We start from the raw sequence: 27,183 nt of genomic DNA on the forward strand, positions 1-27,183 counted from the left end.
ACTGCCTGGAGTCCCACTGTGTCACTAAAATAATGGTCTTGGTCAGAGGTTGAAAAATCCTAAAATAAAGCACATTATCCATTGTAAGTTCAAAACAAAACCTGTCAGAGCCAGACTTCTACTTTGAAACTAAGGATAACAGGACTTATATGAATGTTGGCAATTGTAATTGGCCCTTTGAGCAGTTGCAACCAAGTGAGCTTTATTTTACTCTATCACCAATCTCCAGACCCAGAAGAAACCCCAGTCCTTCAGGCTCTATCCCTTGCCCCTTATTTGTCAAACACTGGACGCTTTTGTGTTAAACTTTGTAGAAGCTGTTTTTGAGCGATATAAAACAGCCAGCTGATGAAGGGGGTTTCCCTTCTTGGGCTTCCATTCTTTCCGTTGCCAATATTCTTCTGAATCTAATCTTACCTCCCTTGAAGACATTTCAGTCTCTCTAATCTGTTAATGACACTTATTAGCCTGGACATCTCATACCAGATAATACTGGGCCAATGCCTTCTTAATCCCTCATTGCTCCACCTTGCAATCCTTCTTTTCTTTCCATTTGACCCTTACCATCTAAATTCCTTTGTTTACCACTTCCTCTACCTGCCTCATCTCTGATCTCGATGTGTTCACATTTTCCCTCCTCTCATTCCCACTCTCCTCTCCTCTCCTCTCCTCACTTGTCCTTCCTCTCTGTTCCACTTCTTCCAGCTTGGTCCAGTTGTCCCACAAACACTCCTCAGCCCTGCTTAAGCTGAAATTGCACACAGCCACGATACTGTTATTGCAACATCATGGGAACTTAACTGGTAATCTAGTCAAAATCTTGTCAGTTTGCTCACTTTTCAATTCATTCAGGAGATCAAATTGTTGGTTAAAGATCAGTGTCGGTTGGATAACCTAGTCAATGCTCTTTGGCAGTGACCTCATGAAAAGCAAGTGGACTAAAGGTGAAATAGTTTGCAAGTTTGCTGTCACCGATGTTATGCTGAACTGAACTCAACTTGAACTCTCATTTATGTCAAAAGAAACAAGGAGCTGATAACTGGTATACACTCCATTCAAATAAATGGAAGTATTTGTGAATTGTGATTTACTGTGTGAGCAAAGCTATATAGAATTGGTCAGTCTTATTGCTCCATTCAGGCTGTTGGAACCATTTTCACACAAATATGATTAAAGGTTTTCCTGAAATCCATCGTCATGTAGCTGGAGGCATTTCTACTATTGAAAATGCTGTATCAATATACATTATACATATAAATATACATTAGGTGGGCGGCACGGTGGCACAGTGGTTAGCACTGCTGCCTCACAGTGCCAGAGACCTGGGTTCAATTCCCGCCTCAGGCGACTGACTGTGTGGAGTTTGCACATTCTCCCCGTGTCTGCGTGGGTTTCCTCCGGGTGCTCCGGTTTCCTCCCACAGTCCAAAGATGTGCAGGTCAGTGAATTGGCCATGCTAAATTGCCCGTAGTATTAGGTAAGAGGTCTGGGTGGGTTGCGCTTTGGCGGGTCGGTGTGGACTTGTTGGGCTGAAGGGCCTGTTTCCACACTGTAGGTAATCTAATTATCCAGTTGGTGGAAGGAATAGTGTGGAATTCTAATATCCAAAAAGTGAACGACATATATTAGCATATACATCCCTGGTTAACTGTATCTTCTGTTTTTATGAGTTATGATTCATACCAATTCATAATTATCATAATGTGAACAGGATAGTGAATTTTCTGTTAATACACATAATACAAATCTACATTCCACAAATTCTTTAAATACAATTAAACACTTCCCATTGCAAATGCAAAATACAAGTATGAGTGACAAAACTTGAATGGGAGAGAACAATAAATTGGAAAAATAGTTATGGGTCCAAGTGGGAGTTGCCTAGAGAATGTTAATACAATCCCTAATTCCCTTGGAATGGAATCATTTTAGTTACAGAACTGGATAACTGACATAGTAGAAGCTCAACAGAGATGCCTAATTCAATACAGTGCTGAAAAATTAGAATGGCACTCCATCAGTCTGATAACAAAAGCAATGAGGTTTCATGAGCTGAATAACTAAGTGTCAATTTTTAATTTCTCTCTGAAGGGAAATGAAGGTTATCTTTCAAAAATGATTACTGCCATCTGAAATCCACTGTCTCTGACCATTACAAATGTTGCTTCAGGAAATTCTAGGACTGAAAATAACAGCAAGAAGCATGGCTTCCATTGATCTAATAGGAGCAGATTGTCCAGAATAACCTGAGACATCACCAAATGTGGCCTGGTGCCAGAAATAGACATGGGTAATAAGCAGGAAACAGATCATAATTTTGGCTAAAGCATAACTGAGGCATAAAATTGTCAAATCAGCCTTTTGCACTCCATTTCTGTTCTGTCGATGATCCTCCCAAATTGCATCCACAGTCACCTCACAAATTTCAATCTCTGTGTATTGTAAAATATTAAACAAAGAATGGAATGTAAGGTCAAATTTATTCAGAGGTCAGCAATATTCTTTAAGCTCAACCATTTGTCATGGTATATCATGCAACAGATCATTCACTGCATAACTTGAATATTGTTGCAAAACAAGACATATTTAGAAAGCTTTTCCAATTTGTACTCATTAGGACAAATGCAAGAATGCCAAAATATTTCAATCAATCACAACAATTTGTAATACATTAGGAAAAGGTGTTAATTGGTTCCTAAGTCATTTCTGATTTAACTTTAGCAATACCATGTCTGTCCAGATGACTGCAAGGTGATCACTTTCAGCACCCTGCCCCCCTTTTCAGCAATATTCAAACTGCTCTAAATAAGACTATAAGATGCAGGAGTGGAATTAGTACATGCGGCTTATTGAGTGTGCTCAATTATTCAATCATGGCTGATAAAATTTCTCAACTACATTCTCCTGCCTCTCCCCCTAATCTTTGATCCCTTACTAATCAAGACTTATCTATCTATCTGAAATACACTCACTGTCTTGACCTCCACAGCCCTCTGCCACAATGAGTTCCATAGATTAATCCTTGCTGGCTAAAGAAATTCCTCCTCATCTCTGTTCTAAAGGGTTGTCTGAGGCTCTGCTCTTGGGTCCTAGTCTGTGTTATCAGTAGAAACATCTTCTCCGTGTCCACTCTCGGTACTCTATACGTTTCAATCAGAACCTCCTCATCCTTCTAAATTCCACTGAGTACAGACCCAGAGTCCTTAACCACTCCTCATATGACAAGCCCTTCCTTCTGAGGGTCATTCTTGTAAACTTCCCCTGGAGCCCCTCCAATGATATGCAGACTTAGCAGTAAATCTCTCTTGTATCCCAGCTGTCTCAAAATTAATATTAACACTGCACTTACCTTCCTAACTGCCAAGTGAGCTTAACACAATCCTGAATGAGGACTTCTAAATCCCTTTGTACTTCAGATTTCTGAAGGCTTTCCCCGGTTAGACAATAGTCTCTGCCCCTATTCTTCCCATCAACGTGCATAACCTCGCGTTCTCTCATACTGTGTTCCATCTGTCATTTCTTTGTCTGCTCTTCACCTGTCCAAGGCCTTCTGTAGCCTCCCCACTTCCTTGACACTACCTGCCCCTCCACCTAGCTTTGTGTCATCTGTCAACTTAGCAACAATACCCTCAGGTTCTTCGTCCAGATTGTTAACAAAGCATGAATAGTTGCGGACCCAACACTAATTCCTGTGGAACTTTTCTCGTCACCAGCTGACATCCTGAAAAAGACCCCTTTATTCCTACTTGCTGCTATATGCCTGCTAGCCAATCCTATATACAGGTTAATACCTAGCCTCTACCACCATGGGATCTTGTCTTATTTAGCAACTCCTGTGCAGCACCTTGTTAAAGGACTTCTTGAGATCCAAATGGATCACATTCACTGGCTGCCTTCTGTCCAACTTAGAATAAAATCCCTCCAGTGTGAAAGCAGGCCATTCGGCCCATCAATTCCACACTGACCCTCTGATGGATATCCCTCCTGTAAACCTCTATCATCCACGGCTAATCCACCAAACATGCGTATCTTTGGACTGTGGGCAGAAAACAAAACCCATGCAGGCCCTATTTTAACATGTACATCCAAATATTCTGCAGTACTTAACTTTGCTTGTATGAATCAAGAAACCTTACTTTGTAACAGATATTAAGGTATTCTGCCTGTCATTTATTTATTCACTATGATTTGATTTATTCTTTCATGAGATATGGCCAAATATATTTCCCATCCCTAATTGCCCATAGGAAGCTGGTGATGAGCCAATTACCATCCACGTGGTGCAAGTACAGCTACAGGGTTGTTAGGAAGGGAGTGCTCGGATTTTGGCCTAGCAATAGAGATGGGACAGCTAAATGGTTGTAAATCAGGATGATGTGGGAATTTCCAGATGGTGGTCTTCATATGTGTTTACTGACCCTGTCCTTCTAGATGGAAGAGGTCATGGGTTTGGGAGGTATTTGTCAAACGAGCCTTGAAGTACTGCTGTAAACATCTTGTAAACGACATACATGGTGTATATAGAGCAAGGTGATGGAAAGATCGAATGTTTAATTGTGATAATGACACAATGAATAAAGCAACTGAGAACAGCACAGACTCTGTCATGGTTTGCGACATATTCATCGAGATAAAGAATATCAGTGCTTTGCAATGGGGTATTTCCTATCTTTAGAGCATCAGTGCCAGTATTGAATGTACCTTGGATTCAATGCTAAGCACACAGCTAGATTTCTGCCATGACAGCCTCTCTGTCCTAGAAAAATGATGAAAAACCTCACAAATCAGAAGTGTTGGCCCTGAATGCATCATTTCTGATTTTTGTGAGGGAGGGTGAGGCACAGCATGGGTGGCTTTAGGCTTCATGCATGTATAGCTAATGGATACAGTATCTATTTGAATTAACAGTTGTGTTCATTTAAATCCTGTTTTGGTATCTTCATTTTATGGAACCCAGTGTGGACAGAACAGGCCAACAGGTAAAGATCCCAGGATATGTGAAGAGGAGGTTTGGCAGGTCAAATGTTCTTGAGGGTGGTTGGAAGAGGGATGGTGGGGTGGTTTGTAGAATTGGATGGAGAGGGAGAGTGTTGGGTATCCTTTCTGATTGTTAAAAGCATATCAGAATGCGCTTGAAAATGCATAAACCCAATAGAAGAGTCAACCTTCCAAAGAACTTACAATACAAATGTTGTTCTCCTAAAAGATACATTGAATGAATTTCAACTTATTGATTTTTTTAAAATCAAGGCCAGTATTTTTTTAATTATTAGTATTTTATTAGTCTTTTAATAAAAAGACAGACAATAAATGCTGGCCTAGTCAACGATATCTATGTCCCACGAGTGAATAAATATAAAAGATCATCAATAGAGAGGTAACTTTATTTTGTAAACTTCAAAGTTTTCCCGTGATGGATACAAGGTGAGTTTGTATGGAGTGGAGGAACATGGATGGCAAGTATAGCAGCATTGGGCACCATGGAGAGTTTGGTCGATCACGGTAGACATAGGGAATTAGGTAACATAGAAAGTATGAATGAGAGAGATGGAAATAAGAGGGGTGAGGGTTGAACAAGCATTTTTGGTTTAATCAATCTTTCACACAATTCTCACACACAGGGGCACTGAGTCTGCAATATACGCTCTCTGTGGTTACCTGACCCATGTCTCAAATAATCCCACTACTCCAGAAGGGAAATCTAACTTCCCAGGCTACATTTTTCCTGGGTATTCCGAAGAACTGTCCTGCCTCCACACTCCCCACCTGGGAACGAAAATCAGGGCCTCTTTTTTTATTCATGGCCAGCAGCACAATTTCCTTCAAACTTCAAAATAGCCCCTCGTGTCCCAATTCTAACTCTGTGCAGGTGGATGGATTTTGAATGAGTCAAAATTTTGCCAAGCACATCTATTTCCCACACTAGCCATCGTGTGGCATCTGAGTGAATTTACCAATTTCATGTACAATTCATAAAAGGTTTCATGCAGTGAAGTGTCAGCAGTTAGAAATTAGATTGAGGCTAACAATATACATTTCACATTGGGCTGTTGGAGAAGTGCATTTCACACATATGTGTGTGAATGAGATTGTCCTACTGCTTCCAAATGACCTAGATTTCAATGCACAAACCATTATTCTTCTCAGACCCCAGATTATATCACATTTATATATAGGATTACTAATGGTTTTAAAGTTTTACTAAATTAAAAGACATATAGGTGCAACATTTATTCTTGACTATATCAATTTTAAAGGGGCAGCGTTTTAATAAGTGTTTCAAGTCTGAGTTCTCACAGCACATATGATTTCATTAATTATGTCTGTTTAATAAAAGAACTGCCTGGAATCTGCTTGTATAAACTATCTGTGGTGCCTAGTTTTTATTCCAACCTTCACTGCAATGACTTGCCATTATCTGCAGATTTATTGTTGTACTATAAGCTCGCACATAAAAATGCTTCATACAAGTACCGATAAGATGACAGGATAATTGTGATTTGCCTTGAATAAAATGACAGTAAGAAGTTACAGCTCTCGGCATTTAATATGTAGCAGCATCCAATGTGGTTTGAATCACCTTAATTTCTTGCTGGTGGTCTGCCATAATGCTTGCTGGCAATGACTTCAACCTTCAGTACTTCATTTTAATGCATGATGGCAATAGTTATTGTAGAAGTTAGCAAACGGAATGATTAGGAACATTTTTCCAGATGTTATCGAGGCTGTACTTGCAATTCACATTCGGAGAGAGAGTACCTTTGGAGTACTGAATTGAGTTGGCTAGTGACAAGCACTGGAATTCCTGTTCTCATCAGAAGAATGAGATTGTGGTGTAACGTAGTTCAAACCAATGTTAACTGGACTTTGCATGTTGAGTCACAGAAAATGTTGAGTCATGTTTATACTGTGGAAAACATTTCTTCATGAATGAACCCAAGTAAACCAAGTAATGCCATGGTTATGGTAACTATTTTTAAATGCAAATTAGCATCATATATGACATCTTGGACAATGAGTTGATGAATCATTATGCTGTGTTACTGTATCATTTTATTTATTTTCCTTGGTAGTAGATAATTCAATTAACTGGTCTCTAGGAGAGAAAATTCTGAGCCATGTGATTTTCGACTCCTTTTTATACCAAGAAGAACGAATGGGGAGGAAGAAAGAATTTCAGCCTTACTTCCTTGAACTTCAAGAACATTTTCACTGACGCATGTGAAAACAAGCCGCCATGACAAAACATGAGGGGTTCCTGGAGTGTTAGACCAGGAAGGATGCTACAAATCCAGTTGGCAGAATTTAATGTTTGCAACAGGGATCTAGCTCACTAGGTAAAGAATCCTTAGGGAATCACTGCTAAGATTAAGTTTGGAATCCAGAGGCCTAAGCTAAAGCTATGGAGACTAGTGTGCAAATACCACCATTATAGATAGTGGAATTTGAATTAAATTAGTACATCTGCAATACCGTCATTTGTTCTAAAAGCCCATCTGGTTCATTGATATCATTTTGGGAATGATATCTGCCATCTTTGCCTGATCTGGCTTCCATCTGACTCTAGATCCATAGTGATGTGGTTGACTCGTAAATGGCCTCTGAAATGGGATCACAAGCCATTAGCACAAAGGCAATTAGGGATGTGCAACAAAGTTTGGCCATACGATGCACACACATGAAAAAAATAAGAAGTGCCCATAAGACATTTAAGTAGCATGTATTGCCCTGTATGAGCACACATCCATCCACAATAGGCCCAGTAAGTGTGAGGGGGCGTATGTGGTATGATAGGGATTACAGAATCAAAGAGGGGTTGAAGGCAAAGGTATGGAGTGTCTGTCAGTGTTCCTCCTCACTACACTCAGTGCCTGATTGAGGGATCATTCCCCCAGCACTCCAGCCCCATAAAATCTTACAAAAAAGGATTTGTTATTTGGATTTTCTGAATGACTCTCCTGTTTGACAAAGATTGAATACCAATTAAATGTTCACCTAAGGTTCTCAATTAGCATCTAATGAACCTCCCAACTCCATTATTGGAGGAGGCAGTGTTCCCATCCTGCACTCTCTCCCTTGAAGAAATAAGCCCCATCTTACACTTGCTGGCAGGCAGGGAATAAAAGCATTTAGTTCTATCCAATGTTTGCTTTTATGTTTTAGAGTAGGTCCAAATAAATTATCTGCCTTTCTGCCTAAGGTCAACTATGAACTAACTTGCCTCAGCTATAATGGTCTGGGTCAACTCCAAGCTTCAAACTCAAAGCATATCAGCTTCTGTTGCTGTCCTCAGGGTTTCATACATTGCTGCATACTGACTTAGATAAAAATGGGAACTGGATACAGCGTTGAAGGGCAGTGGACTATCCATATTTATCAGATTATAAAATAATGGTCTGAGCAATGAAGGCAAGCATGCTAAATGCCTTCTTAACCAACCTGCTAACTGTGACACAGCTTTCAAAGAACTATGTACCTGAACCCCTAGGTCTCTTTGTTCAACAACACTACCAAGGGCCCTACTATTAACTGTGTAAGTTGTGCCCTTGTTCATCTTACCTAAATGCTATACCTCACATTTATCCAAATTAAACTCCATGTGCCACTCCTTAGCCCATTGACCCAATTGATTAAGATCTCTTTGTAATCTTAGATAACCTTCTTCACTGTCTACTATACAACCAATTTTAATGTCATCCACAAACTTACTAACCATGCTTCCTAAGTTCTCACCCAAATCGTTTACATAAATGACAAATAACAGTGGACCTAGCACCGATTCCTGTGGAACACCACTGGTCACAAGCCTCCAGTCTGAAAAATAACTCTCCACTACCACTCTCTATCTCCTACCATCAAGCCAATTTTGCATCCAATTGGCAAGCTCTCCCTGAATCACGTCATCTAACTTTACTAACAATTCTGCCATGCGGAACCTGGTCAAAGGCTTTACTAAAGTCCATGCAAACAATGTCTACCGCTTTGCCCTTATCTATCCTTTCAGTCATTAGTTCTTTGAAAGCTGTGTCACAGGTAGACAAGGCATTTAGCATTATAAGAGTTGGGATGTCATGTTGTGGTTTTACAGGACTTTGATGAGGCCTTTTGGAGTACTGTATACAGTTCTGGTCACCTTGTTACAGGGAGGATATTATTAACTTGTGGAGAATTCAGAAAAGATTTACCAGGATATAGCTGGGAACGGATGTTTGAGTTATAAGAAGAGTCTGGATGGGCTGGGACTTCTTTCACCGGAGTGTAGGAGGTTAAGGTGTGACCTTACACAGATTCATAAAATCATGAGAGGTATAGAGAAGGTGAACACTAAAGGTCTTTTTCCTAGGGGTGGTGAGTTCAAAACTAGAGGACACATTTTTAAGATGAGTGGAGAAAGATTTACAAGGGATCGAAGGGGAAACTTTTTCACACAAAGGGTGGTTCATATGTGGAATGAATTGCCTAAGCAAGTGGTGGATACAGTTACAATATTTAAAGACATTTGGACAGATACATGAATGGGAAAGGTTCAGAGAAATATGGGACAAAAGCAGGCAAATAGGATCAGTTTAGTTTGGGAAACTGGCCAGCATGGACCAGTCTGTTTCCATGCTCTATGACTCTATAAACTTGACTGACATCTGATTTTGTAACAGCTTGGCAATGTTGGAAACTGTCTTCTATTGTAGGCATCAAGCTTTCGTCTCTAGGTTGGCAGTAACAAATAGTAGATGGGAAGATAACAGTAGGCCCATAGTGATTGTCTGTATTACCAAAGCTTTAATGGCTCTCACTCAATACTAATCAAAATCATTGTTTACTGCAAAGTAAAGTTAAGCACCAGTTTGTTCTGCCCTACCATGAGAATCTAACATCCTGACCCTGCCATATCCAATCAGTGCATTTTTCATCTGCATCTCCTGCTTCCTCCACTTGCCCTGGCCGCGTGAAATAGCTTCGTCTGGAATCAGCACAGTGTTTGGCCTAGATATATGCCTTTCTTGAATTTTTCCAACATCTTTCTTTATATCACCTCTAGCTAGCTCATTGACAATGTCAACCTCAAAATCATTCCCAATTAACTGTTCTCAGTGCAACCGGTCTTCCTGGAACTGTATTCATTTTCACTTTGTAAATCATTTTCTACCCTCAGAAGGTACGTGGACATGAAGGCTAAGAACGAGAGTGGCAGTTGCAAAAGTCATACAATGTTCTCTCATTAGAGAGAGATGACCGATGATTGTGTAACCTGACAGTCAACATTCCTTCAGCGAGGGATGAGGTCAAGAATATAAGACCTTCATGAGGACCTCAGCCAATGTGGGAATTGAACCTGTGCTGTTGGTATTACTCTGCATTGTAAATAAGCCATTCAGCCACCGAGCCAACTGGTTTCTCCACAACAGCTATACCAGTCTAAGCACAAGAGGTGTGGAAAGGGTATGAATGGAAGAGGAGTGGAATGTCAGAGTAAATCCTGGTCCTGGGAGACAGGGCTAGGCTAAACTGTGGAACGAAAGTAACAGAAAATGGAACAAGTATGGGTGAAAGGAAGGGAGAATGGTACTAAGTGACTGGGAATTTGGAGAAAACCATGAACAAGAACTACGGGAGTATCAGAATAAACTTAAGGAAGGAGACAGTCTTCCTTTGATAATTGAAGGAAAAAGTCTTAAAATGATTTCCAGTCTATGTCATCTGCAATTCTTTGGTAACAGTCCAGATATGACTTCAGACTGGCTGCAAATTTAATCTGATGGAAATAATGAACCATATCTGTGATGGATGAGTCTGAAAGTCACTCTCTTGGACATGCTTTCAATTACGGAAGAACCTTCATGTACACGAATCAAGAATGAAAAGAGGAAGCAAAGAAAACACAACTTCATTAACATAGCATCTTTCACCCACTCAAGGAATTGCTAAGTGTCTTACAGCCAATGCATTATTTTTTTAGTTGACATTGCATGAGCTATTAAACCAACCTGGCAGTTGTTCAACTGATGTACAAGTTTTGTTTGTTTTGCACATTGAACTATGTGTTGTAAATTAAACTTGGAATAAATTTATGTCTTATACATGACTAATGTTTCCTGAAATTGGCTTGAGCTTTGCAATAAACTGTCATAACAGAGAGAGTGTAAGTAATATGGTTTATAATGTAAAGTAATCGCATTTCAACTACGTATGCACAATTATACTTGAATCAGCCTGAATTGCTGGTTTGAATGAAGCAACAATCATTCTATGATACAGCATGATAATGTATATTGAAAACACTATATTATGATTGCACAAAAGAATGCAAAAATGGCAAATGACCGTTCCATCCATTCAGCGCAACCTGTTATTACAGGTCCGATTCAGCTAAATACAAACACCTCAGGAATCCTTTGCGAAAAGACTACACTGTTGAACAGTATATACAAGCTTACATAACTATATTGACATTCCTTACCAAATGGACAGTGGCAGTAATAACCAGCAGCTTGATTCTGGCAGGTTCCTCCATTAAAACAAGGGTTGCATTCACAGTAGTTAATAGTGGAATCACATGTTTTACCTGGAACAAATAAAAACAAATGAAATGTACATAGATTATCCCAGTGAAGGGTTCACCAGTTCAAAGTCTGCATGCCATTCTTAGAATGTGAATGTTTTCAAAGTTGTGTGATTTTTAGATCGTTCCCTCATTTATTTCCTTGGATGTTTGTTGCTAGGTGAATACAATAGCTTGCAGAGCACAATGAACTCCTCTGGTTGTGTTCAAATATGTAGTTGTCACCAGATGATGATTGGCCATTCTGCTCATCTTTCATCCCAAGCCTATCTAATGGAAATATCATGCTCTAAACTGTTCATTCCATTTTAAGCTTCCAATTGGTGACAATTAAATACAGTTGCTCCATATACAGGAGTTTAATGTTATTGGTTCTTATCCAAAATCAGTTCAAAAATTATAGAAAATCTATCTCCACAACCTGATGTGCCATCACATTTTTTATATATCCAAGGGTGTTAACGGATACAAACCAAAAAGGATCACATTACAATACAGATTTGAGATGCTGATTGAAAACTTACTGCTGGATGAACAATGGGTCTAAAACAATTTTCAATATTGCCTCATTCTGAACTGGAAAGTGGGACACAGTGAATGGACCAGAATGGTGAAGATCTGACAGAAGCAAGGATGTTGCTCAATAGCAACATGGATAGAACAAACATTTGTATTTTTTTCTTGAATCAGATTTCCAATTTGAGGATGATGTATGATCCTGTGACTGGTGGAGGTAAAGCAAAGAGCATATAAACCTGATAGCATATTTCTGACAGATTAATCTTCTCAAATCACACTTCACCCTTATTCCACAACCTGTTGTAATGTGTAAGTTGCAGAATGAGTAAACCTGCACCCTTTGATTTCTTCCTTTTCCTTCAGCAAAGGTTGCTTTGTGCATTTATCTTTCAGATACTTGAGAACTGTCACATAGCAGTCTGAGTGTCTAGAGCAAGCCCAAACCAAGGAGGTAGGAACACTGATTCAACACGACTCTCACAGGCTGTCAGTTACCTGCATTCTTCCTGTTTCTCTTTAGACAGACTACAGAGTCCCCTTTTCCTGACACAGAGGGCCTCTCCTCCCTCCTTCCATGCAGTGACTCATGGGGTGAACTGAGAGATGTTGGCAGTGTTGCTGAGTTCAGCCAAGATAGATCTTGAGGTATAGAAATTTAGGACTACTGTCAGAGTTCACTTGTGTCTGATGTTTATGGAATCCCGACAGTTTAGCCCACACCAAACCTCCGAGGAGCATCCCATCCAGACTCACCACCTGACCTATCCCTGTAATGCGGTATTTCCCATGGCCAATTCATTGAACCTACACATCCCTGAACACTATGGGCAATTTAGTATGGCCAATCCACCTAACCTGCATGTCTTCAGATTGTGGGAGGAAACTGGAGCACCTGGAGGAAACCCACGCAGACACAGAGAGAACGTGCAAACTCCACATTGACATTGCCTGAGGCTGGAATTGAACTGTGAGGCAGCAGTGCTAACCACTGAGCAACCATGCCTCTTAAAGTGAAGTTACGAGGAAACTCCATGAAGACCTCAGGTGAATACACCATCCACAAGAGCTCTCATTATCTCCTGGACTCACAGCTTTCCTTCCCTGCTTCACTTTCTATGACTGTGCAAAACACAATGTGAGAGATAGTGTCTATGAGAGACGTGTTGACAAGTTTTCAAACTCCAGTGAACTCCTTTTACAAGTTCACAATCACTCCCTTTAGACACTAACAAACTATGAAACCTTCTCCAACAACACATTTCTCAAACGCCATAGCAGCATAAGAAATTCTATGAAAAGCCCATGCTCGTACCCTTGATAGCAACAACGGGTCGAATATTGGGGAAGAGGCATGGGGAAAATGCTGGGTCTCCTACGACAACTAACGGAGTGCAAGGAAAGATTTAGAAGGTTTATAAATGTCAGATCAAGAACCAAGTCCATGTTATTGCCTGCAACAAATGCATGTAGAGTTTGCAAATCATGACTTCATTTGAGACGTAATGTTGATTTGCTGCCATATTTGGAACTTTGGGCTCCTTCAGCACCAATACCAGTGCCAGAGCAGACTCGAACTCTGCAGCCTATTATGATAGAGTTTTCTCTTGCATGTCCAACCAGAAAATGGCAGCATATATTAAAGTGTTAGGAATGCTTTTGATCAGTACCACAAGTGGTCACGCATAGACAAATCCATAAGGAGGTTGAACCTTACTATTCAATATTCCGTCGGTCTGATGAAGTGGTAACATTCACATGGATTCATTCATGATTCATTCATTAAGCATGTTTCCACACTGCTCAAAAACTCACTTTATGATTTGGCATGAAGGGAGAGGGTAGATGAAGAACATGTGTTGGCATGGGTGGAGAATGAGGAGATTGATGGGGTGTGTGAAGTGAAGGATAGACTACCTAAAATTTAACAGAACAATAAGGCAAATTCCCAAAGAACTGAGGCTTAATTGAATCAATGAGTAACACAATGACATTTGGGCCTCTTTTGCTATGGATATCATGTGCTTCCATACTTCGGAGATTATCTAATTCCATAACTCATGTGTTTTCTAGACATAGGGCCAAATTTTCACTTCTGAGGCTTCTGCCTTAAATGGGGACATGTTTAGTTTGGTGTACCTGTTTCAGGAAAGGTTCCTGAATGGTGGAGGGAGTTTGGGTGGTGGGGAGATAGATTCAGGCCCACTGCCACTGGATATTGATCTGAACTACTAAATGCCTAGCTGCACTGTTGAAAAGATTGTCTCAATTTCTCTGGGACTTTGTCCTATTGTCCTGTTAAATATTAAGCATTCTCACCTTCATTACTCACACCCCACCATTGCCCAACCCATTCCCCATATCCCAATTCCACCATTTCTTGCTCCCCACACACCTTCATGGTCTCTCATTTCCTTTGTGCAAACATATGAAATGCCTTTCTTAGCAGTGTGGCAACATATTTTCAACTTAAAAGAAAACATATTATAAATAAGACAGCATGGACAAACATTTCAATAAACACTGCGATCCAACTTCTTCATGTCTACCCACTTCACTCAGAATTATAGAATCCCTCCAGTGCCCAAAGGATCATTCAGCCGATCAAGTCTGCCCCAAATTCTGAAGAGCGTCCCAACCAGACCTAGCCCCCAGCACTTCCTCTGTAAATCTCATTTTACATGGCTAAACTCTGGACACTACAGGGCAGTTTAGCATGGTCAATCCACCTAACCTGCACATCTTTGGACTGTCGGAAGAAACTGGAGCACCCAGAAGAAACCCACACAGACACAGGGAAAAATGTGCAAACTCCACACTGACAGTCAGCTGAGGCTAGAATCAAACCCAGGATCTGGTGCTATGAGAAGTCACACAACACCAGGTTAAAGTGCAACAAGTTTATTAGAAATCACCAGCTTTTGGAGCATTGTTACTTCATCAGGTGAAGTACTACACCTAACGAAGGAGCAGTGCTCTGAAAGCTTGTGATTTCTAACAAACCCGTTGGACTATAATCTGGTGTTGTGTGACTTCTGATTTTTCCACCCCAGTCCAACACTGGTATGTCCACACCTTGGTGCTGTAAGGCAGCAGTGCTAACCACCATGCCACATTTTACCAGAGACCCTCTTCCTTGCAATACCTAATGCTAAGCCTCCAGCTAAAAACCAGCAGAACTTATCAAGTGCTTATAAAATCAGTCTTTAATAATTCTGATGAGAGATTCCAGTGATGTGCTGCCAGGGCTGAGCTATGAAGTGGGAAAGTTGAAATTGGCAGTTGCTGAGGACTTGGGTAAGAAAACCTGATGGGGAAATCTGGCCACACTGGATGTGGAGGTGAGGAAGTAGCAGCCACAAACAATGCCAGGAAGAGCCAGCAGAGGGTAATCTAAGGCTAGATTTTGAATCTTCCAGTTGCAGCTCAAACCGAGATGGCACTGTGAAGAGTACTGTGAACCATCTTAATTATCCAACTGGGAGGTCTCAGTGATAATTAAGGATCAGAGCCATCCACCTTTAAGGTTAAGTTTCAAGTACTCATTCTGAGGCAAGATAATAAAATGATATGGAAAGTCAACACCTCCCTTTCCTTTGTCCATATGTTACTTGAATCTCAAACACATTTTTGTTTTTACTTTAGCAAGATTGATTATTTAATCATGACAGACAGGTTATGATGGAAATTATATAGATGAGATGATTAGATTCCCTACAGTGTAGAAACAGGCCACTTAGCCCAACAAGTCCACACCAACACTTCAGAGAGTAATCCACGCAGTCCCATTCCCCTACTGCATTACTCTACATTTACCTCTGACTAATGCACCTAACACTATGGGCAATTTAGCATGGCCAATTCACCTGAACTGTACATCTTTGGACTGTGGGAGGAAACCGGAGCACCTGGAGGAAACCCAGGCAGACACAGAGAGAGAATATGCAAACTCCACACAGCCAGTGGCCCAAGGCTTGAGTTGAACCTGGGTCCCTGGTGCTGTGAGGCAGCAGTGCTAACCACTGAGCCACTGCGCCATCCCAAACAAAAGAAACAAAGAGTTTGACAAGAATGTGATTTTGAAGGAAAGTGGTACGAGAATAACATAGATATATGTGGTTGACAATGCACATAATTTCAACTCAAAAATAAAGTGTGAAGCATTAAAAGAAAAGCATAAAATTATAAAGCTTAAAGAAAATGCGCATATTTCAGCAGGCAACAAGGTTTCTGGGGTCATTTTGTGGTGGTGGGGTGGGTATTCATTCATTAACTTTTGAGCCAATGAGAGGCCCTGTTGTCTCCCTTCACTAGGATCAAGCAGCTCAGGGTCAGAAGTTCCACCTGCTGAGAGCTGCCAACCCTCATATTGCTCTGCATCATCCCCAATCAAATGGTGACTGCTGTGAGAAAGAAACATAACAGAGGCTTCAACCCTTGTATGATCTCAGGAGTCAGATGAGTATTGTTGAGAGGAATTTCACGAGATGGGGTCGTAGGGGAGCAGGTATTGACAGCAAGGGAAGAGGCTTAATTCTGAACAACACATTGCCCATTTTCCCAATGCTGGGTCCCTTAATGAGGCATTGAGTGCTCTGAACCAGGGAGACTACAATCAACTTTAACAGTTTGAAACCATACTGTGCAAGTGGGATGAGGCTTTTAATTTGGTATTAACTGTCTATTTAGCAGCCTGAAATAGCAATGGAATGGTGTAGGAAAGCTGTCCATGGGCAGACACAAAGGTGGTAGAATCTCCATTCATCACCATCATGATTAAATGCCCTGTCCAAATTTACTATGAGAGAGAGCATAAAATATTGCATTCTGTGTTGACACACAATTCATGAATGTTCTGAAATGAATAGTCAAAATAAAAAGGAAATTTGGTATCAACTCACCAAGGCTTCACTTCCAAGCCCACAACATCTGCCATCTAGAAGGACAAAGGGATCTCAATCAAATGGATCATTGGGCTGAAAAATGGTAGATGGAGCTCAATCTGGACAAGTGCAAAGTATTGCATTTTGGTATAACAAACAATAGGAGGGCTTATACAATTAATGGTAGGGCCTTGGGTAGTGTTGTAGAACAGAGGGACCTTGGGCGCAGATACATAATCCTTTAAAGTTGGCATCACATGTAGACAGGATGGTTAAAAAGGCATTTGACACGCTTGCCTTCATTGCTCAGTCCTTTGAGTATGAAAATTGGGACAAGGGCTCATGCCCAAAACATCGATTCTCCTGTTCCTTGGATGCTGCCTGACCTGCTGTGCTTTTCTACCAACACAGTTTCAGCAATTCGGACATTACATTGACGTTGTAGAGGACATTGGTGAGGCCTCTGATGGAATACTGTGTCCAGTTCTGGTTGTCCAGTTACAGGAAGGATATTATCAAGCTGGAGAGGGTCGAGTTATAAAGAAAGGCTGGACATGCTGGGACATTTTTTATTGGAGTGTAGGAGGTTGAGAGATGACCTGATAGAACTTTATAACATAATGAGAGGTATAGAGAGAGTTGATGGTAATTGTCTTTTCCCTAGGATGGGGGATTTCAAGACTAGGGGCACATTTTTAAGGAGAGAGGAGAAAGATTTAAAAAAAGACATGAAGGGCAAATTTTTAACACCGAGAATGGTTCGGGTGTGGAATGAACTTCCTGAGGAAGTGGTGGATGCAGGCGCAATTACAATGTTTGGAAGACATTTGGATAGGTACATGAATAGGAAAGGTTTGGAGGGATATGGGCCAGGTGCAGGCAAATGGGACTAGTTTAGTTTGCAATTATGTTCAGCATGGACTGGTTGGACTGAATGGTTTGTTTCTGTGCTGTATGACTCTTTGACAAGGTCAGTAGATACCCCTTCAGACCACACACCACCCTGACTTGGAACCACATCACTGTTCCTTCACTGTCACTTGGTCAAAATCCTGAACTTGCTCCCCAACAACACTGTTGGTGTCTCTACACCTGAAATACTACAGAGGATCAAGTTGGCAGCTCATTACCACCTATTTCAGGGATGAGCAATAAATGTTGGCCGAGCTAGCAACACTCCTATTCTGTGAATGAATGAGGAAAACCAAAATAAAAGGCCAAGGTGACAAACAGAAAATTTAAAATTACACAAGTGCCAAGACAATGAAGAGGGAAATAAATAAGTCAGTGAACAAACAGTAGAGACTTTCCCTGGTCTGTTTAATTTCTATTTTTGCCTTGCAAGTTACTGTAAATGAAAGGTGGAAATATTTAGTGCTCTCTATTGGCTTCCAGGACTTACACAAGCAAGTTACATGAGGTAACAACAATGTATTTCTTTAATCAATTTGACTGGAGTATTGGCAAGTGTAATTTGGACTGAATGTAAAATCTTGTACAGAAAGTAAAGGAAGTGGGGGGGGGGGGGGGGGGGGGAGAGAGAGAGAGATTTGCTTTGGAAGAGCAAGAAAATGGAAAGACTAAAAAAAATCTGCAAGAATTAAAAGCTGAAGGAATTGGACCCTACACTTGTTGTGGATCATTTTGGTGCCAAGACAGTTGTTTGTCAATAATTATGACATATCATACCATTAAGAAGGTTACTTGGTTGAGACAGACAAGGCCAAACCTCGGGAAGCAGGTTTAGTGGGTGCAGGAACCGGAACTTCCTGATATTCAATGAATTTCAGTGATGATTCAGACAGTGATGTATTGGCTGTTTGCAAGACTAATCTCAAAAAGGAACAGATCGGACAGCAACTTTCATATTCAAATGTTTAACTGTCCATTTCCCCCACTAAATTTGCTGTTCGATTTGGTGAGTTTTGTCAAGTTCACTTTTGACAACAAAATTTGCCTTTAATTGAATTTTGCTGAAATATTTGCTCAAATATATTAGTATGATTTCTTAATTTAAGGACAAACAATTTATTGAAAGTGCATTCCTATAATAAAACATATGAAACAGGAAATGAATAGTTCAAGAAAAGGCCGGGCAGAAAAAAAAATGAACACCCAATTCTTGTACACTGAAGCTTAGTTACTTTGAAGAAAATGTATCTTTTCAAATCAGAAGACAAAGTGTCCTAAATCATCATTAACTAACTCAACTCTCCAGCAGAAAGGTTTAAACTTTAAAATGACATTGAGCTGAGGTAATCTTTCGGTTATCCTCAGCCCAAAAACGTAGAATAAGTTCACTGAAATGAGTCACAAAACAGCTGGCAAAATATAATCCATCAAAATGAGCAGTGGGTTTGCTGCAGTGAGGATGAAAGGCACATTGTTTCTTTCTAGATTTGATGGTCACTGTGCTTCAGGTTAAATGTTGGAACACCATATGTGCAGACACACATGAATACATAATGTCATCAAATCGGGAGTTATTTTATTGTAGCAATCATAATTTTGTTTTACTCTTTTATGAGATAAGGGCAACTTTGGCTTGGGCACCATTTATTTCCATCTCAAACTCCCCTTGAGACGGTGGCGGCGAGAGAGGGAGAGGTAGGGACAGCCAAATAATGTTGTTGTGGTTCTGTTGTGGCCACTATAAACAGCCAAATAATGCTGTTCGGAAGGGAGCTGCGGGACATTCACGTTTTTGAATTCAAAAGGCGATACCAAGCTTGGTGCAAAAAAATGCATCTCACTTTAGGTATTGCTATGATCATCTTACAATCTGTAGTGTTGTACAACTTGACATACAAATCTTTGTTAATGCTGTTTTGTAACCAGAAGTAGGAGGAATGTATTAGCAACCTGAGGTGAGTGCTGTTTCTTCCTAATAAAAGAACAAACAAAGCTGGTAAAATTTAACAAGTCAGGCAGCATCTGTGGAAAGAAGCAGAGCTACTGTTTCAGGTCAATGACTTCTCCTCAGACCCTGCCTGGTCTGCTGAGGTTTCCCAGCATTTACTGTTCTTGATTCCAATTTTCAGCTTCTGCAATATTTTATATTTGTATCATTTCTGCCATCTCTGTTGCTTGCTTGGATCTTTGTTGACAGAACAGAACGCATTATGAAATGAAAGTGGGCAACAGTCAGCAACTTATTCAATGGCAACCACAATTACTCCATTGAGACAATTCAGACAACTTCCTTTTGAACATAATTGAACAGCTTCTTAATGTATCAGAGCATTGGTGGATTTTAGTGTATACCCCATCACAAGTTCATTAGTAACTTCTCCAGGTGTTAGCTTTGGAGATAGGTGAGCACTTTGTGATACTGACCACAATTTGGTTACATTTACCTTAGCAATGGGAAGGGATAGGTATATACCACAGGGTAAGAGTTATTGCCAGGGGAAAGGAAATTATGATATAATTAGGCAAGATATAGGATACATAGGATGGGGAAGGAAACTGCACGGGATGGGCACAATTGAAATATAGAGCTTGTTCTAAGTACGGACCTATCAGACAGGGAGGAAGTGGTCAACTTCTTTAGTAAAGAAGGTGAATCTCTTGTCAAGAGGAACAAGGAGGCTTATGTCAAGATGAGATGTGAAGGCTCAGTTAGGGTGCTTGAGAGTTACAAGTTTGCCAGGAAGGACTTAAAGAGAGAACTTAGAATAGCCAGGAAGGGACATGGGAAGGTAGGAGCAAGGAAAACCCTAAAGCCTTCTATAGGTATGTCAGGAATAAATGAATGATTGGAGTAAGATTAGGGCCAGTCAAGGACAGTAGTGAGAAGTTATGTGTGGAGTCGGAGGAGATAGGAGAAGTGCTGAATGAATACTTTTCATCAGTATCTATACAGGAAAAAGACAACGTTGTCGAGGAGTATACTGAGATACAGGCTGTTAGACTACACAGAATTGAGGTTCACAAGGAGGAAGTGTTAGTAATTCTGGAAATAGATAAATTCCTTGCACTGAATGAGATTTATCTTGGGATTCTCTGGGAAGCCAGGGAGGAGATTGCAAACCTTTGGCTTTGATCCTTATGTCATCATTGTCTACAGGAATAGTACCAGAAGACTGGGGGATAGCAAATGTTGTTCCCTTGTTCAAGAAGGGGAGTAGAGACAGCTCTGATAATTATAGACCAGTGAGCCTTACTTCGGTTGTGAGTAAGGTGTTGGAAAGGATTATAAGAGGTAGAATTTATAATCATCAAGAGGGGAATAATTTGATTCGGGATATAGGAACATGGTTTTGTGAAGAGTAGGTTGTGCCTTACAAACCTTATTGAGTTCTTTGAGAAGGTGACCAAACAGGTGATGAGAGTAAAGTAGTTGATGTGGTGTATATGGATTTCAGTAAGGCATTTGACAAGGTTCGTCACAGTAGGCTATTGTAGAAAATATGGAGGCTTGGGATTGAGGGTGATTTAGCGGTTTGGATCAGAAACTGGCTAACTGAAAGAAGACGGAGGGTAGTGGTTGATGGAAAATGTTCATCCTGGAGTTCCGTTACTAGTGGTGTACTGCAAGGATCTGTTTTGGGGCCACTGTGGTTTGTCATTTTTATTATTGACCTGGATGAGGGTGTAGAGGATGGGTTAATAAATTTGTGGATGACACTAAAGTTGGCGGAATTGTGGACAGTACTGAAGGATGTTGCAGGTTACAGAGGGACATAGATAAGCTGCAGAGCTGGGATGAGAGGTGGCAAAAGGAGTTTAATGCCGAATAGTGTGAGGTGATTCACACTTTGGAAGGAGTAAAAGGAATACAGAGTACTGGGCTAATGGTAAGATTCTTGGTCGTGTGGACAAGCAGAGAGATCTCTCTGTCCATGTACATAGATCCCTGAAAGTTGTCACCCAGGTTAATAGGGTTATTAAGAAGATGTACAGTGTGTTAGCTTTTACTGATAGAGGGATTGAGGTTTGGAGCCATGAGGCCATGTTGCAGCTGTACCAAATTCTGGTGTGGCTGCATTTGGAATATTGCATACATTTCTGGTCGTCACATTATAGGAAGAATGTGAAAGTATTGGAAAGGATGCAAAAGAGATTTACCAGGATGTTACCTGGTATGGAGGGAAGGTCTTATGAGGAAAGGCTGAGGGACTGGAGGCTGTTTTCGTTAGAGAGAAGTTCGAGAGGTGACTGAATAGAGAACAAGATGATCAGAGGTTTGGATAGGGTGGACAGTGAGAACCTTTTTCCTCGGAAGGTGATGACTAGCATGAGGGGACATAGCTTTAAATTGAGAGGTGATAGATATAGGACAGATGTCAGAGGTAGGTTCTTCACTCAGAGAGGAGTAAGGGCGTGGAACACCCTGCCTGCAACAGTTGTAGATTTGCCAACTTTAAGGGCATTTATACGGTTATTGGATAGACATACAGATGATAATGGAATAGTGTCGGTTCGATGGGCTTCAGATTGGTTTCACAGGTCAGTGCAACATCGAGGACCGAAGAGCCTGTACTACGCTGTAATGTTCTATGTTCCTGCATATGTATCAGCCTTTAGTGTCAGGAGGTATTCTCTGATTGAAACCCCATGACTACCTTAAGGGTTTTTGTAAGATGATGCCTTTTCTATTTTTCCTTGAGGCAAATACATTGTTTATATTTGATGTATTCCTTTACTGGCTTAATGAAGAACTAACCTCTTGACACTGTTTGTACCTGAAGATCTCTTACTGCAGCACAATGGCCTGTCAACAGCCCAAAACATTACTTCTCTGTTATTGTTATTCTAAACAAATATTCAAAAATCTTAATGGTCATTTCTGATTAGAAGTAATGAGTTCATTTCATATGAACAATTCTTGAGTGAAGTATTAAAAGAGGATTCCTGTATTAATACCTGTATATCCAACTTTACATGCACAGCTAAAACCTCCCGGGAAGTTCTGGCAAGTTCCACCACTTTTGCAGGGATTCGACTGACATTCATTGATGTCCCTTTCACAAGCAGTGCCCATGAACCCTTCTGGACAGGTACATGAAAATCTACTTAATAAATTATGGCAGGTTCCACCATTGTGGCAAGGGGATGGAAGGCACTCATCTATGTCTGTTTCGCAGGCATGTCCAGAGTATCCTGGCAGACATCGACAGATGAATGGCTTGAGAGCTGCATTGGCCACAATAATCACTGGGACGCTTTCTTCACTTTGTAGTGACGGGCTGACGGCCAGCCTCTTCACGCAGCTTCCACCATTCTGACACGGCTCGTTAGTACAAGGGTCGTGGTCCACAGAGTCGACTCGTACTCCACTCTGTCTGAATAAAGTTTCCTTAATGCTTTCAAAAAAAGTGGCTACCCCACTGGGGCTTACATACTGATTGCTAAATCGTTTCACAGCTGCCATGATATATGTTTTATTATCCTGTTCGTAAAAACCATAGATCTGTACTGTAGTTCCCATTCGCGAGAGTTGAGAGTTAACAATCCGTAAGAAGTGAAGGTAATGGTTGGTAAGAAAATCTTTGACTGTTGCAATATTTAGGGAAAGAAGGACACTATTGTCTATCGTCATATTACTGAATCCAGTGAAGAAAACATGGACATTGTTGTTGACGGCACTGTGCAATCCATCACTACTACGGACAATTAGATCAAAAGTTCCATCTGTTGACCTTGGCTGCGAGTTTAGATTGCAAGTCCCTGCTGGAATGTTAAAAAGAGTTGTAGACCCCATAGTAAGAGTGCACTGGAAAGTGTCCAATATATCTGGGTCTTGGGGCTTCACACTGGCCAAGATTCCACCAGGAAACAGGTTTCCAAAATAGTGAACGAATATCTCTACTGTTCTTGGCTCAGATGGGTTGTCATTCTGATCATTTATTATGACGTGCACAGTACCTGTGGAAGACATCTGTGGTGTGCCGGAATCCCGAGTGACCACTGACAAATGGAAATCACTGATCTGTTCTCTGTCAATTTCTCTGGTTGTGGTGAGGATACCCCCAGAGCTTAAACTGAAGTAGCTGGTAGCAGGGCCTGTGCTGAGCAAATGGTAGGAGAAAGGACCTTGGTTTGGTGGAAGGTCCAGATCAGTGGCATTAAGTGTCATCACGACAGCCCCTGCACGTTGGTTCTCGGCAACCTCTCCAGTTGCAGATATTAAAGTAGGTCCATTGTCATTAATATCCTCCAGGTTGACAAGCAAATAGGTGCTACCTGTGGCTGAAGGCACTCCTGTATCAACAGCTAATATAGAGAGGTTGTATATGGGTATGGACTCACGATCCAGTTCTGCTGCCACTGAAACCTGCCCAGACTGTGAATCAATAGAAAAGGCACCCTTTTCATTTCCAGCTCCAATGTGGTAAGTGAATCTGCTCCAACTGGGAACCGAGTCAGAATCAAAGGCACTTACGAAAATGACATGAGCTCCAGGTGCTGCCCCCTCATTAATCTGCACAGTGTACTCCTCGGATGTGAAAACAGGAGGATCATTGGCATCCAGTACAGTAATATTCACAAAGACTTCATCAACATCAAATCCACGGATGCTTCCGGCATTCTTTGCCAGAACCCTTAAAGAAATTTTCTCTTCCTTTTCCCGATCAAGTTGCCCTGATACATAAATTTGTCCGGTGTTTTTATCGATCCTTAATCCTTTGCTTCTGCTTTTACCAACAAGGAGGTAGGTGACAACTCCATCATTCCCAAGGTCTCGATCACTTGCAAATACTTCCCCGACAGTGGTACCTTTTGAAGCAGCCTCTGAAACCTCAAAGCTATATTGTCTGGACACAAAACGTGGAACGTACTCATTTACACCACTGAGCTGCACATAAACATCAGCAAAGCTAAAATGGTCCTCATCTGGGACATTAAAGGCTTTCACGTACAACTGGTAACTCTGTTTCACTTCAAAGTCCAAAAAGCCTTGAGTTGTGATGATTCCGGTGTTTGGATCAATGACAAAAAGATCACTGTCACTCGTCTCAATTGCATAAGCTATTACAGCATTAGCTCCAGAATCTGCATCTGTGGCATTTAACTGGACGACTATGGTACCACTTGGGGCATTTTCTGATATAATTGGAAAATACTTATTTGGACTGAACAGTGGTGCATTATCATTTGAATCAGTAACGTGAACGGTCATGCTGAGGTAGCCAGCTCTTTTCACCCAACCTCCATCTTCAGCACTTATAGTCAGTTCATGCATTTGTTGAGTCTCATAATCCAAATGTCCAACTAGAGATATCGCACCCGTTGTATTAACAATAGAGAACAATTTAGCATCATTCCCTTTTGAAATGTTATATCTAATTAACCCATTCATATCAGCATCTTTATCTCTGGCTGAAATAGTTCTGATTACTGTTCCAATGGCAAGGTTCTCAGGAACTGTGACGCTAATGTGGCTCTGAGAGAATTGAGGCGTGTGCAAGTTCTCTTCAGTCACCATAATACGAACAGTGGATGTTGTGGACAGTGGCGGATTGCCTTTATCCATTGCTGTGATTATGATTAAAAACACTTTATTCACATTGGCTCTCAGAGAGGAAGCAACAGAAACCCAACCATTACTCTTGTTCAGTGTGAATTGATTTGAACTGTTTCCACCAGTAATGTGGTACTCTACTTCCGAATTTAAGTTATAATCCTTATCGTCCACTGCAGTGACTTTGATTAACCGTGTACCAACCTTGACATTCTTAGTAACAGGAGTAAAGTAATTATCAGATTCAAACTGTGGTGCATTGTCATTACTGTCAACAATGTTGATAATGACTGTCGTTTCACTCATCAAGGGAATTCTACCTCTGTCTGAGGCTGTTATAATAAAGCTATGCCTGTTTATATTCAGATTGTTAGAACTTGAGGAATTGTGATATTTTATGTATTGTTTGGTATAGATCTCTCCTGTGCTAGAATTTATTCTGAAAAATTCTGACTGTGACTTTATGAAATAAAACACTTGACCATTAAGGCCACTGTCGGGATCTGTAGCTACTACCTGAGTAACACTGGAGCCAATCTCTGTGAGCTCTGGGTAATCTAGATAGTATGAGGTTTGAGTAAATCGTGGGGGATTATCATTTACATCTGTCACAAAAACAGTAATGTCTGTATTCACTGTCCACCCAGAATCATGGGCATAAACTTTGACTGTGTAGCGCTCCACATCCTCCCGATTCAGAGGCCTGCTAACGGTGATATCTCCAGTCTTTGCATTCATGGAGAAGGGAAGACTTACATCTCGTATAGAGTACTGACTAACAGCATTCACTCCAGTATCCTCATCTGAAGTGGTCACATGCGTCACAGTGTAACCAATAGCAGCATTTTCAGGCACCTGAGCACTAAATATTTGTGAGAATCTTGGAGCATTGTCATTCTCATCCAAGACATTGACAATAACTTGGCACACAGAGCTACTTGAGGAAGCTCCTTTATCTGTTGCTTGTACAGTTAATGTATATTGGGCCTTCTTTTCCCTGTCCAAACGTTTGGTATTTCTGATCTCTCCAGTTTCTCTGTTGATATTGAAGTTATTGCCTTTGTTACCATCCAGTATGGTATACTCTATTTGACCACTGGGACCACTGTCTTTATCTTCTGCTACAACAGTGATTATTTTGTGGGAAAAGGTATTCTCCATTACATTAGCCATGAAAGGATCTTGCTTAAAAACTGGTGCATTGTCATTGACATCTAGCACAGTGATATTCAATTGCTTATATGAAGAATATGGAGGGTATCCCATATCTCTGGCTTCAATCCAGAGAACATAATTCTGAACTGCTTCAAAATCTAATGACTTTATGAGAACGAGTTTCCCTGTCAGTTGATCAATGTGGAAGACATCACCGAGGTTACCACTAGCAATATAGTAAGATAAGGATCCTCTTACAGGACTTCTTGTTGAAGAAGCTGACATTGTTGTAATATAGGTATCAATCTTCTGGTCTTCTGGGAATGTAAAAGACTGTTGCCCTGCATTTATTTGAGGAAAATCGGCCTTATTTCCAAATCTCACTGTCACAGTGGTGGAGTCAGACATTGGATAAATTCCTTTGTCTTTAACATTGACAGTAATAGTTATGTCAGTGCCTCCAGTTAACTTCTGGGCAGCCATGATAGCACCGCGACTAGGATCAATCTGGAATCTTTCCGCACTTCGGCCTGTCAAGGAATATTGGAGTTCAGCATTGGGGCCTTCATCATCATCTGAAACTGTCACAGCAAACACGAATGAAC

At 40.8% G+C, this 27,183-nt stretch overlaps 1 protein-coding gene across 2 annotated transcripts in view; it reads right to left on the reverse strand.

Annotated features, from left to right (window-relative positions):
- The window catches only part of fat4 (FAT atypical cadherin 4), a 371,960-nt gene that overhangs the window by 36,499 nt on the left and 308,278 nt on the right, over positions 1 to 27,183 (reverse strand). Inside the window, exons 10-12 of one of the 2 annotated variants that reach the window (XM_072584176.1) lie at positions 22,825 to 27,183; positions 11,456 to 11,560; positions 1,896 to 2,432 (exon numbers count right to left, since the gene is read on the reverse strand). In XM_072584176.1, coding sequence (XP_072440277.1) covers positions 2,167 to 2,432; positions 11,456 to 11,560; positions 22,825 to 27,183 — 4,730 coding nt within the window. In that variant the 3' untranslated portion in view covers positions 1,896 to 2,166. Of the gene's footprint in view, positions 1 to 1,895; positions 2,433 to 11,455; positions 11,561 to 22,824 lie in introns of those variants that run through there. The other variant, XM_072584175.1, reaches the window with a different exon arrangement.

This window comes from Chiloscyllium punctatum, chromosome 14, assembly GCF_047496795.1.
Source record: "Chiloscyllium punctatum isolate Juve2018m chromosome 14, sChiPun1.3, whole genome shotgun sequence".
Classification (NCBI taxonomy): Eukaryota; Metazoa; Chordata; class Chondrichthyes; order Orectolobiformes; family Hemiscylliidae; genus Chiloscyllium; species Chiloscyllium punctatum.